The sequence below is a fragment of the Phoxinus phoxinus genome (assembly GCF_949152265.1).
Source record: "Phoxinus phoxinus genome assembly, chromosome: 20".
NCBI classification, from domain to species: Eukaryota; Metazoa; Chordata; class Actinopteri; order Cypriniformes; family Leuciscidae; genus Phoxinus; species Phoxinus phoxinus.
The window spans coordinates 13856694-13870908 of record NC_136895.1 but is presented as its reverse complement, the minus strand read 5'-3'; the positions used below and the strand labels follow the sequence as shown (position 1 = coordinate 13870908).

The window sequence follows — 14215 nt, the reverse complement described above, 5'->3', positions numbered from 1 at the left end:
AAACAACAGGTCATCTCAAATATACGGCGTGTTAAAACCTGCACCTCCTCGGGCAACTTCGCCAAAAGTTGCTGTGTCACCATAGGGTGCCCTAGCCTAGCATCATTAGGGATTGAAGATCCTGTACTCGTCCAGACATCATATGTGTGGAGCGCGGACGTGGGGTCAGGGCAACAGGAAAGGCCAAACTGCTCAATGAAATGGATACAGCCACTGGCACGCTTTGCTCTCAACTGGCCCCAGGGGCCGTCGGAAAGGCGCTTTTTTATAAAACACATGGTTCTGCTCGCAGCCAGCCCTAATGAAACACATCCGGGCCCTACTGAGTAATTAAAGGTCCTTTCCGATGCATTCAATCCTCATTTTTCCATTTCCCACAAAGGACATAATGAAACTGACAAGGTGGTTGTAGCGAGGAGCACTTACCTAGAGAATGAGCTGCGGTTGTTTTGGAACTGAAGAAGCGTCCCAAGCCCAGATCGCCCAGTTTCACCACCCCAGTGGCTGTGATGAAGACATTAGCGGGTTTAATGTCTGTGGAGGGAGTAAAAGTGAGTTTTAGTGACTGACCATCATTCATCTGTGGCCTTTTTCACAAGTTCTGCACTTCTTTTGAAGGGGTGGGAAGATATAAATATGGTAAAATGAAGGTTAATTGATTGGAAGTTGAAAAAAGTACAACATTTTTAAGAAACAAATTTGTGTTTAGTTTGCTCCCCCTGCTGTGCTGAACTGAACCGTGACGTCAAAACCAAGGTACATACCAACCGTCAGTTTTGCGTACCGTTTTTTGTAAAATAATAACATTACAAATATAATTTTTTCTTGAAAATATGAAAATACATTGAAAAAATGAAGAAGAAAAAAGTCCCCCATTTGAGGCCATTAAAAATGTGGCAGGTCACATAAGATCAGAGCTACTTACCCGACTGGACCAGCAGGGAAACCATAATTGAGTCATTTGAGCCAAATAGGGGACTTTTTTATTTTTTCAATGTATTTTCATATTTTCAAGAAAAATGTATATTTGTAATGTTATTTTTATATTATATAAAACTAATATATAATAATATAACAATGACCCTGGGTCCATTGACCAATAATATATAAATATTATATATATAAGTACTTAAGTATATATTTTTTATATATATTTTTATAAAATACATTACCTTATTACTAATATATATTTTTCTCTTCCATTTTTTTCTCAGAAGTGATACAAATTTAAGGTAAATCAATAAATAAAATTGTATTACATTCTAACGGTTTCAATAATCTTACAGCTAGATAGCATGATATCTTCAAATCAGCAAATCAATGTGCAACGATAAAATAGAACGTTACAGATAAGCAAACATTTAGGTTTTCAAGGCATAAAAATGGACGATCAATAATAAAACGTTCAGTGGAAAAACAGCACTTTTTCCACCAACTCCTTATTTGTGAGTCCTAAACTACAAATATGAAATCTTTGTGAATGACAAGCATTCAAATTCTGCAAAACATCAGCAGGAACCTGTTGGTCCCGTTAATGTTAAACAGAATCACACAGGTCGGACAGAAGAAACATTTCATTCAGATCCACAAAGCAAACAAAAACGGCCTATATAAATGTTAGGAAACGTTTAAGAAAGGTTAACGGAAAGGTTACCATTAGCAAGGTATTACGCATCACCTTGGCTCAAATGACTTTCAAAGAGACCAGCCGGGACACGACGGTGCAGGAAGCATGTGCTCGTGTTTGATGTCAGACACCTCTGGACATGAACTTTTCCAACAGTAACATATACATACAGGCCAGGTGCTTAAGAAGAACACCGGACTGCTAGCGCTGTGAAAAATCCCGCCGCAGGAGTTTACAATCAACAAGGGAAAGGATCTGAATGTAAACCCATGGCCTGCTGTAACCTTTACTGAAAACATGCACTCACACGAGTCTCGTATGTTACAATACTTCGACAAGTGTTGCATAAATACATGGGAACTGGGGAAGACAGTCTCAGGTCGCCATCTCAGTTGCGTCATCTTGCTTGTTTTCAAATGGCAAAAGGATGATGCAATGCTCGGCAGTGTGTCTGGTCAAGCTAGTGCATAGCAAAGACCTTAGAGTCTCGTCTCAGAGCTGATGAGAAGCAGATGAGAAGTTTTTTTCCCATAAAATGCAATAAAACACGAGGATGATGTAGTGTGGTGTCAATGATGTCCTAATTAGTGATACATCATTATGACTTGTCATCCAAAAACTGAATATTTGATTAGTAGTTTATATGTATTTTCTGTAGTTTTAACTAGGGATGTCAACGATTAGTCGACGATCGATTAATTGTCGATAATACATTTAATCGACACAACTTCTCGATCATCGATTAAGCAGGTTCATGCGCGTGCGCGCTGCTCAACCGCGAAACAAAGCGAGCGCGTTTTGTTTGGGACCATTTTACACCATCATTATGACTATAATTTGTGGTGTTCATTCGCAGCCTTTTGTTTTGTGCAAATGTAAGTTGTAATATTGTGTTTATTTTGTGTATGCCTATCTATATCTGATTTATCTTATATTGGATGCATCCCTTGAATTAACACTGTAGTGCGCGTGATCGGCTTCAGCGCGCGCAGCTTAAACGACACTGCACGACTAATCATGACTATTGGGAAGACTGTCATATTACATAACATTATAAAGAGAACAATATTGTAATAAAACATTGTGCATTATTTGAGTTTAGTTGCCGTGTCGCGTTGCTCCAGGAAGAGCGCGTCCACAACATAATCATTCTGAATGAATGTAACTTAGTTCAAGTTCACTTGTGCATTCGCGTCATTTTGTGCAGAGATAATTTGTAATATTATGTTTATTTTGAATATATCTGATTTAATCTCATATAGGATGCGTTTCTTTGAGTTAAATAACGCGCTAGCAAACTAAGTGCTCCAGTTTAACGGTAGCCTATTCATTCAGCGCGCGCAGCTCAAACATAAATGCAGCACGACTAATAATAACGATGAATAATTTGGGACTGACATATTACATAACATGAGAACACTATTGTATTAAATCGTTGTTAATGCATTGGGTTTAGTTGCCGTCTTCAGTGCGGTGTTCAGGGAGAGCACGTCCACAGTCACACATTCTGCCGCATCTGAGGTGACGCGTTGTATTAGTAGTAGTAATTATATTTGATTATTAAATAATTAAATTTAATTAAATGATCAATCACATCGAAACATTTTACAATCCTACTAGCCCTTTCTTTAGATTAAAAACCATTCTCATTCATTTGGTGAAGAACATCGCGTTTTGAGCAGGATTTGCCGACCCTGACCTGCTGTTGGCCATGCCACTGCAGCAGACGCATATTGCAGTATTAACCCTAACGATTAATCGATTAATTGATTGTTAATTTAAACGACGATCGATCATGGGAATTTGTGAAAATTGTCATCCCTAGTTTTAACAGTTTCACTCTGTCTAGCAACACAAGGATGCACCTTATGGGAATTCAACCTTAAGAAATCTGTACCATTGGGGTCAGATGAACCTAAAATAAGTCTAATTAAAGAGATTTCCTTAAAGTATCCATGAAACCGGTCACTCACAAGATCACAGCAATAGCGAATCACACCCATCCAGCCATCTACTCAATTCCCGATGGACAAAATCAAGTCCCGTCCTACATGTTTTCTTGTTTGAAAAGCTAGTTCACTCGGATATACGTCACAATAAGGAAGGCAAGAGTATCGCAACATCCGTTTCATGCAGACTTTAATTTGATTAGTCAACTAGTTATTCAGACAACCCATCGACTAGTCAAAATAATTTTGCTCCTCCACAAGCGCATTAACATCAAAATATATCAAGTTTTCAGCAAATATATCAAATCAGTCCTTCCTGATTAACATCTGTGCGAGTTTGTGGATGTCAGCCAATTGTAACGCATTCATTTACATAAATAGATCTTAAAGGTACAGAAGCAGTTATTTTAACTCTAAAGGTGGGGTCACATTTACCGTTGTTCATAAAATTTTTGTGGGCAAAAATAAAAAAGCAATTTTAATAGGAATCCACGCAATCAAGAATTTTGCATGAGATCTCAAAGATTTTCCTATGCATATTTCACAGTGGGTTCAAGTTGGTCAGTAAAATGTGTGTGCTTCATACGTAGCTACACTATTGACAGTAGAAAAATCAACCTTTTTCATAGGTGATATTTGATTAACGTCTTTAAAATGATGACACACACAAAAAAAAGTACAGAATGCAATAACATGTCACATAAATGTAGAATATGTGCCCTTAAAAGTCTGTTTCTTTGTGTTCATGTCACTGGATTTGTGTGTACCTCTGTGCATGACGCGGCGGGAGTGCATGTGCTCCAGTGCACTACACAGCTGAACAAAGTACTTCCATACTGTCTTCTCGGGAATCAGCCTTCTTTGTTTCTTGAAATGCTGCAGGCAATAAACAAATAAATAAATAAATATGTTGGCGGCACAGACTTTTCATAGACGCATGCAATCTTCGTTAACCCAGAACAACAACATTTTACTCAAATGGCTCAACTGACTATTTGCAACATACAGTTTTTAAGGATATTAAGAGGTCTTAAGATGAAAATGTTCCAAAAAGCTCAGCATGGACTCCTGGTTGGTTTAAAGCAGTGACCATGGATGTGAAGGGCTCTGGGTTTGCCTATAATCTGATGCAGGCTTTAGATTGAAACCCCTCAATAAACTTTCCTTCCCTTTTCATTTGAAGTAACAGCAATGGAAAACATCTGAAGTTTGTGAGTACAGCAGGAGGCTCATGGGGAAACAAACATTTGGGGAGACTTTCAAGATGCACACATGCTTAGGATGATTACGGCATTCAAGCACTGAAAAACATCTCAATGAATCTGACAAAGGGCAATTAGATAATGTCAGCAGAATCTTTACATTATGGATGCACAATATATTTTGAACATTTGTTTGCTGATATTTCTCATTTTATCGGTCGATACTGAATATGAATTACCGTAGTCAATATTGTACGTTTAACTGAGGAAGCTCAAGGCGAGTTTGCTGTAGTCCAGCACTACCTTAAAGAGACACTGATAGTTTATGGTATAAGCCTATTTCTTGAAGTATCACCATTTTCCCTTTAAGAGCATGTCACTATATTAATTTTGCTTCGAAATAAATGGTAAACATGTTATTTATCCATCTAACATCCATCTTTTGCCAAGCTTCAACTTTCTGCACTGTACAAATACTTGGGGTCGGTAAGATTTTTTAAGTCTTTTATTCTCACCAAGGCTGCATTTATTTGATCAAAAATACAGTAAAAACAGTAATATTGTGAAATATATATTATTAAAATTTAAAATAACTTTTTCTGTTTTAATATTGTTTTCAAATATCATTTATTTCTGTGGTGGCAAAGCTGTATTTTCAGCATCATTACTCCAGTCTTCAGTGTCACATGATCCTTCAGAAATCATTCTAATATGATGGTTTGATGGCCAAGAAACATTTATTATTATTATCTATGTTGAAAACAGTTGAGCTGCTTCATATTTTTGTGGAAACAGTGATACATTTTTTCAGGATTCTTTGATGAATAGAACGTTCAAAAGAACAGCATTTATTTTATATATATATAAAAAATAATTGTATTCTAGCTTCATGCATTAAAATTTTGATCAACACTTGAATGTGGGTAAGTTTAATAAAAAAGCACCATTTTGAACAAAAAGCTGAGTGTTTTTGTCGAATACTACTTCCAGATTATGCTGGAAATCCGGAGTTCTCGTGAGAGCACAAGAGTTACTCTGGTGTTGAGCAATGATGCTCATTAAATATGCCCTTGTATCTGAGCTGCACCAATCACATCGGGTTATCTGATGCAGGCGGGCCAGAGGAGAGATGACGACAGTGCTGTGACGTCGAAGTCATTAGTAAACATTGCAAGATGGCTATGGATGAACACCAGTTGTTTGAAACAGCTTTGGGCGCTACAATGAAAGATTTAGACTTGCCTTTTTCTCTAAAAGAGGAACAGAAGACGGGCGTTCTAATCGTTCCTTTGCAAGAAGGACATTTTTGCTGTTTTGCCGACCGGATACGGCAAGAGTCTAATCTACCAGTTAGCTCCGCTGGTAGCTAAGCGTATGCGGCTTAGATGGTGTATTGTTGTGATTGGTCGTATTGTTATCCAATTGTGTGCAGTGAGATTTTCAAATGCATGCTTGGTGCCGCCCCTCGAGCTGGCCGATTCCGTACCCTTTTAGTAGATGCGTAATAGCGCCCCCTACCGTATAAAAGTGAAAACATGGATTGCCAGAAAATTGAGTCAATTGCGTAGTTAAATTCACTAAAACCATATGAAACTATTCGTTTTAGTTTCAGCAATGATAATTTTACTTGATTTTCAATCTAGTTTTATATTTTTAGAAAAACTAATGAATTTGTGAACTGAAGCAACCGAGTCGTTTAAAAGTACAAACTCAAACAAAGTATTTGCTCATAGATTGGATGCAATATCCAATGCAAGGGTTTTAAAATGTTGTAATTCTCTGATGATTTTAAAATGACTGCTTTAAAAGTAACAAAATAAGATTTTACAAAATAATCAATCTAGGGCTGCAAAATTAATCAAATTTCTAATCACGTAATGGTTCAAAGCCGCGATTACAAAACAAATTCCACTTACATTATTCTGCGTGCTTAAGAGGTGTGTTTAGAGCATGCTACGTTGTGAGAGGCGAATCACAAATACTTCAGAGAAACCAGCACTTAAGTGTGCGCTGATTGATCGAACACGCTTGAAACACCAGCACCCGCCATTTTTAAAAAGCTGTGTAAACACACAGGTTAGAGCCTATATATTTTCTCCACAAACTAACTCTTAGAACATGCAAAACAGTGATAGATGGAGCTCTCAACATATACACTAAAGAGAAAATCTAACATCACTTTGAAGGGACCAAGCGAAACATTATTATGGTATTTCTGCTCAGCTAGCGACATTGGGCATCAACCACAGGGCAAATGCTGATATTTTATTATATACTGTCTACTTTGTATAACAGCTCTATCTAATAACATATTACACAAGACTGTTAAAAAGATCCTCAACTAATGAAGACGGAGAATAGGAGCTCTGTGGACTCAGGCCATTTAAAAATATGGCATGCAGTTGCTTAAATCAATTGTATAAAGCTATTCAAAACATCATTCAAAGCAAATTGTGATAATCGTAACTAATAAATCACAATTACAATTTCAAGGGAATAATCGAAAATTATGATATTTGTCATAATCATGCAGCCCTAAATCAATCCGACTCCAACTCTGTACTTTTTGAAATCAAACTGAATATTGAATCTCTTAAACACAGATTTCAAGGGTGTTTGGTATTGGTTTTACCAATTCCACATCAAAGTGCAACGTTTGTTTTAATAAAAAAAGTTTAAGCCTCGTCGTCAATTTTGAATAGTACTTAATAAAACCAATGGCTATTAATCCTCCTAAAACGGTGTGATACAGCATCAAATGATATGTTTTTAGAATTCTGCAAAGATTCAAAGCTTTTAGTACGGTGTCATCCAGTGCGGTCGGTTCAGTCTGGATGAGGTCTGCGAGTGCATGACCTTGCTTCAAAGCAGAAACCAATATGACGTTATGCTATTAATTAAGACAGAATGAAGCTTGCTTAGACAAAATGGCTCGGTAATTATGACCTTTTCACATGCAGTCTCAATAATTGAGCCACCGGCAATGAAGTAAACCTGCTTGTCGAGCTAGTTAAAAGGGGTCGGGAATTGATTAACGAAACAAAACAGAGGTTATTTTAGCGCGACATATTACTTCATTGTGCGAATGCTCACTCCGCCTATTTTGAGCCTCGTCCGCACTTGTATCGCTTCACAGAAATGATCAGAACGGCGGTGAGCGAGCGGGCTCAAGCCCCAGAAAACCTTGGCCCACATCCAAACAAAGCCGGTGGATCTATTCTTCCCCTGCCTTTCTATTTGCATATCAGAGGGCTGTTTGATGTCAATGAGGGAGAGCGGCAGCCCCCTCTGTGCCTTTAAAAAGCAAACACGGCACATGCAATATTCTGTAAGTGCATGCAAATGAAGGGGCCATTTGATTTCATTTGAATTCCGAGATGGACAGAGAGCATCGAGGAGGGGGCTGAGATGAAAAACAAAATCAAAAAGAATAAAAAAAACAAGTACAATTTATGCATTCGGACCCTCTGTTTTACATATGGCTCAATGTTCGGTCGTACAATGCTGGGGGGATTAGCCCGGCTATACACCTTTGGAGTGACATTGTTTAATAAAAAAATAAAACTAATTAAAGCGCTGCTGAGCAGAAGGGCTGAGAAATCCAGCGGCGCAGTGGAGCAGACCGAAGTAGCTGACGGTCAGGATATTTGCACAAGCGTGCGTTATGATGCATATGTCGAAGGCGTCTTCATACTAATCCGTCCTGTTCCTCATTTACCGACGCAATCCTTCTGCAAACGCTTTGTTTGCGCCGGGAATGATTTATGCGGGTGGAGATTTGGCAGCACGAAGGGTTTTACATGCAGACCATTAAATGTGGAGCATCAGGTTGTAGATGTGAGTTGCAGAGGTTGTCAGGAGGAAACGGGAAGGCTGAGCGTATCGAACGTGCGGAAGCTACATGATTCTAATAAACAAGCCGATTCTTGTAACAGAACCAAAGGGATCCCAAAAACGTGGTCGTAGTGCAGATCATTTTACCTTCTTTCAGCCGTCTAGCAGCCCGGGTGGTGGGAATACTCTGGAAAGAAACTGCTGACAAATCGGCATGTGTCCTTACCTTTATCATTTGTGAGAGGTCCCCAGCGTCTGCGAGTTCCAGTACTATATTTAGCTCGTTCTCTTCAATGAATGACGCGTGGTATTTAATTACATTGGGGTGGTTCAATTGCTGTGCAGAGAAGGGACAGAGGAAAAAAGACAGTGTGTCAGTGACTGTTTAAATATTAACAAGACTCTGTGGGTCAGGAAAGCCTGCAAACATGAAGGTGGCAGAAACCACAGCAGATGCTTGCATGAAAGTAAACGTGACATTATCGCCAAGTGTTTTAGGTAAACTGGTGTCTTGAACAACTTCAATGGAACACATATATTTGTGTGTGAGTGAGATGTGTACATAAAATGTATACACTGGTTAAAGTTTAATACAATTATACATCCCCAATATTATTAAGATTATGTGTGTGTCTTCTGGGTGGTCCAAAGTAAAAAAAAGCCCACCCTCAAGTCTCTACTCTTAATGCGAGTCTAAGGGATTTTTCCAGCATTTTATCATCAACCAGGTGAAAATGTATATATTAGACATAATCGCACACCCTAAGCCACATGCTTTAAGGCATCATTTACTTCCAAAGTTTAATACTAAGGGCGATGGTTTTGTTCACATCCTTTAGGTATGAGCTATAGTAAAACTGATGCTTGCCTTAGCAAACAAGGCAAGTAAACAGAATAAAACAAACATATTGAATTCTATGGCTGATGTTAACATTAGAGGCCAGACAGCAGCAGTGCATGGCATGATCCCCCCCCCAGCCCAAGCCTTCAGCTTTTCCTTGTTTCCTGTTGGTTGGTCAATGAGTAGAAGAGTTGCGATCGGTTCGTAGCGCTGAAGATGACTGGGGGTGAAAAATAAAAAGAAACAAGTGTATCAATGAGAAGCGAGACAGGCAAAGGCCCTCGCGAACGGGAGGGTGTCGGGCCCCCGCAACGCGCTGTGACACAGCAGAGGGGGTTATTAAAGAAATGTTCATGCCCCGCGCTGATATAGGGGAGGACGTGTGCGCCTCTGTCGCCATCCTGTGACTTTCGTTAGATGTATTTTTGGATCACACAGCTGCAGCGAGTGCAGCCGGCGGTGTCATCCCCATTCTTGCTTCCCCTTAGCTGGCACATCCAATGTGGCGGACATGAAACGCAGCACGATGTTGACTTTAATCAGGTTAAACGCTGTAATTTCACTCTCGTTTTCCATTGGGAACAATATTAAGCCAACCCTCTGTTTACGACGAGGCAGATTACAGTGACAATTATATTATGCCAACTCACACTTGTGGGTTCTGCGAGCGGTTTCGCAATCCCAGTGATTCCTCATGAGTCAGAATGTTAATAAAATTGAAGGTTTGTGCTTCAAATTGATTACCGTATTGATCCATTACAGGAAACCAAGTGAGGGTGGTTACCAAATGGGAAACGGTACAAGTATGTCAGAATCGTTTGCAATTTCTGTTGTGGGGGGTGGGTGGGGGGGATGTAGAAAGCAAAACCATTTCCGCATAACAGCGTAATTTTGTTTACAATGTGAAGCGGGAGGGTCTAAAAAGTGACAGAAAAACAAATAGACAGATACATCTGGGAGGGGCTGCTCATGCCGGTCTCCCTCATTATTTTGATTTGCTACTCTTTCGTATTTTCCCCCAGCTTTGTCCACTGAGGTAGAAGGCATGAGTCTGTTCCACGCAAACGGCTTATTAGCGGCTTGAGGTGAGCTGGTTATAACCACTGAATTCATTAGCAGTGGAGTAGAAATTATTGTGTAAAGGAGACCAAAAAAAAGGGGCGAATGAGAGACAGGAAGAGGAGGAGGAACATGATAGGAAGACCAGGAACGAGGCCATTGTTGCGGCAGCCTCTGACCCCAGCGCATTCGGTTGGCAAAGTGTTGTTAAGGAGCGTAACGGTGACCTCTGTCACCTTCGCCAGCTACATGACCTCTTCACCCGCCACCTCCCGTGGGAATGGAGGCATCTCAGGGGGCCTGAAAGTCCCAACTCTCTTCTTTCTACCCCGTTCTTTCATATTGACTTTATCGCTGGAGGTTGCCAGGTCACTGTACTTTCAGTTGCCACAAAAATCATTCAAAAATCAATGATATTCAAAGTATGTGGGTAAAGACAACCCCTTTATGCTCATCTGAGGCATACAATTCTTTCAACTTTGTAGTTGGACTCCCACATCACAGTCAACACAATTCGTCAACTCTCGTAGAAAAGTAACGACTTGGGTCACTTTGTGCGAAACGGCCCTTTTGTCTGATTATTACTGTATATACAAAAGAGCAAGAATATGAAAAAGCAGCAGGGCGAAAAAGGAAGCTATTATGCTGTCTCAAGGAAGATGTGTACAGACGGAGATGGAGCGAGAACTGGCAATGGACGGCAATCGGAGCTGAAGCAATTAACATGACAACACAGAGAAGTGTGTGTGTGTGTGTGTTAAGGGAAGGCTTATCCGACAACTGCTAAAAAACACAACAGAGAAGAGAGAAGCCAGACACCTCAGATCAGCTAGACATCAGCTCTTATTGGTGTTGTCATTAACTTTCGTTAGTGCTTATGCTAGCGTGAGCTGTAGCCTGCTTAAGGTGGTTTGATGAACGACAAACGATCTACAAAGAAAAAAGAGATTAAGAAACATCAAAAGATCCATGGGAGAATGTGCTAAATTTCCTTTATGTTGCAGTGTTACCTTCATCCTCAATGTAACTAGTGATTGATAAATAAATACAATTTTCTTTTTTTTATTTAAATATTTTGAGAATTAAAATATCATATAATGTAAATTAAATACCATTAAATTGAATCATATCCATGGCTTTGTGGTAAATCAAAATGATAGCAGGGCATGTAAAAATCTTAATAAAATAGATGAAGAAGTGAAAAATTGCTAGCCAGAAAAAAAAATGCCCCGCAGAACGAGATAAAACCTGTATTTTGTGGCACTGCAAAGAGAAAAAAAAGAAAAAGTGTCAATCTTGGCCTGGAGGAACGACACAAAGAGGACTGTTTTGCACTTGCCTAAACAGAAAGAGAGAGGAGAACGAGGAAGAGGGAGAGACGGATAGAAAGAGCTGAAGGTCTAATCCAGATCAATTGTTTTCTGCCTCTGAATCTCTCTCTCTCTCCCCGTGTTTCTCTGGTATCGGGTCTCGGCAGAGGCACCTTTAGAGATCCTAATAGCGGCACATGGTGTCGGTCTCTCTTTTCTCTGGTTTCTTACCTTCAGGAGATCTATTTCTTTGATGCAATCTTGCCTAGCTTTGGCATCCATCAAGTCGAATATCTATCAAAAGATCAAACGGGAGAGAGAAAGAGTGTTATGGCATAAAGATGGAAAAAGAAAAAAACAAGTTAAAAAAAAATTGTTACTGGTACAGGGTGGTAGGGCAAGGAGGAGGGGGGTACGTCACACTGAAACCCAGGACCCCCAAAATTCTGCCCCACCATGGGTAGGGCTGTCATGGCTGTCATCTCACTTTACATTTTCTTTATTCTTGAAACTCAAATAAAAACATATGTTTGTTTATTTATTTAACTTAATTCATTAGTATTAATGAATTAATTAATTTTTAAATTTACCCATTTAAAAAATGTTTATCTTTTAATTTTTCCTTATTTTCTTACCACTAAAATAATGCATCTATTTATCTTTTATTTATTGATTTGTATTAACTAATTTATTTATTAGTATTAATTAACTAATTAATTAATTATTTAATAACCTACTAATGTATTTATCTTTAAATATTTGTATTAAATAATTTAATAGTATTAACTTATTTGTTTATTTACTATTAATTAATATATTTAATATTTAGTTTATTATGTAAAATACATACATTTTTATTTAAATAAATAAAAATGTTAAAACACCATCATAACACATTTTATTTAGCAATAATATTAACCAGCTGACTGTACATTATCTCTTATAATTTCTGTTCACACAGAAAACATTTTTCCATTCCAACGCTCTACTTTTCTATTGTTTTTCTATGTAAAGTGTGACTGTTGCGCAGCATTTCGCACATAAGCGCCACGTTTTTAAGGCACCGCTCATCAATGTCAGTTCCAAAACAGTGGACCAATCAGAAGACCCCGGGGGCAGGGCAAGCATTTGTTTACAGTAGAAAGTTGGCATGGCAACTTTTAATTTTGTATTATTTCCGTTGTTGCATCTCTACGTCTCAAAAAGACATCTCGATACCCTCGCAGTCTACGCTATTTTTTAAAACCATTCCTGAGCGTTTATAGACGCAAAGATGCATTCTGTGTGAACGGCCCCTAACTTATTCTAAAACGGCACAAACAATCTTGTTTTACAAAATCAAAAGCTGATAATCCTGACAGTATGTTAGATGTATCTGTTAAAACACTGTTTTGATCATGTCTGTCCTGATTATGATAAAGCACACAGTGTAAAAACAGCAAACAGAAATGTTAACATCTTAAGGCCAAATGTCTCAAATCTAACCAAAACATCCAAGCCTAAAAAGAGTAAAAACTAGTCCTGAAGCAAATATTACATTCTTCATTCATGCATTCAGGGTTGCACAATATTTGCATCAGGAAACATCACATATATTCATTATCCTAATCACAAAAGGTGGAAATGTTGCCCATAGTGGACTTCCACCCTGACAAGCTCTGAACCACATGCAAAAATCATAATGAAGTTTGCATTGCAATATGTAAGAAATATTAAGTTTCTGCAGCTCTAAATGTGTTTTAAAGAAAGCTTGAATTTTTAAGTCAATATCCATCTACTATAAGAACACAACAAGTGGCATTGCTGCATGGATGAACTGCATTATGGGATATATTCGCCGAGTTAAGCGTGTTACTACCTGTCATTTTATAATGGCATATACAAAAATACCAATTCTTTCTCAGCTCATCATTAGCGTTAATAAAGTCAGTGGTAGCGAGGGAGACGACCACTGTGGTAGAGGAGCTGTGTGTGTGTGTGTGTGTTGGGAAAGCAGAAGCGGTGGTATCCGGGCACCGCTCTTTTTAATCTAGAGCTTGCCAATTATTTCTTCCAGCACGTCTGCTTTGCACATCCACAGGAAACTGTGTTTTGAGCTGGCTGTGTCTGTGAATATGTTTATGGCAAGAAAAGAAACACATTCAATCGTGATTATCAGTGTAAGAGCCAATCAGATGCCTGCTTCTGTTCAAATGAAATTTGAGCAAATGTACTGAAGTCTGTTTTTATGCAAGGGGTGTTTTGGTGCTTTCCAATCGTTCAACCCAATACTGTTTTTCTCTCATTTGTTTTTGTTGTGCAAAATTCACGACTCAATGTTAAAAAAAAAAATACTGATTTGCTAAGCCAAGGGCTTTGGATTAAAGTCGTTTCATTTGGAATTACGCATTGTA

General features: G+C 38.6%; 1 protein-coding gene across 3 annotated transcripts in view; it reads right to left on the bottom strand.

The window, feature by feature from the left end:
* nek7 (NIMA-related kinase 7) overlaps nucleotides 1-14215 on the bottom strand; it is a 71534-nt gene that overhangs the window by 25282 nt on the left and 32037 nt on the right. For all 3 annotated transcript variants that reach the window (XM_079593678.1, XM_079593677.1, XM_079593676.1), the window contains exons 4-7: nucleotides 12054-12116; nucleotides 8839-8949; nucleotides 4344-4452; nucleotides 427-534 (exon numbers count right to left, since the gene is read on the bottom strand). In XM_079593678.1, coding sequence (XP_079449804.1) covers nucleotides 427-534; nucleotides 4344-4452; nucleotides 8839-8949; nucleotides 12054-12116 — 391 coding nt within the window. The remainder of the gene's footprint in view (nucleotides 1-426; nucleotides 535-4343; nucleotides 4453-8838; nucleotides 8950-12053; nucleotides 12117-14215) is intronic.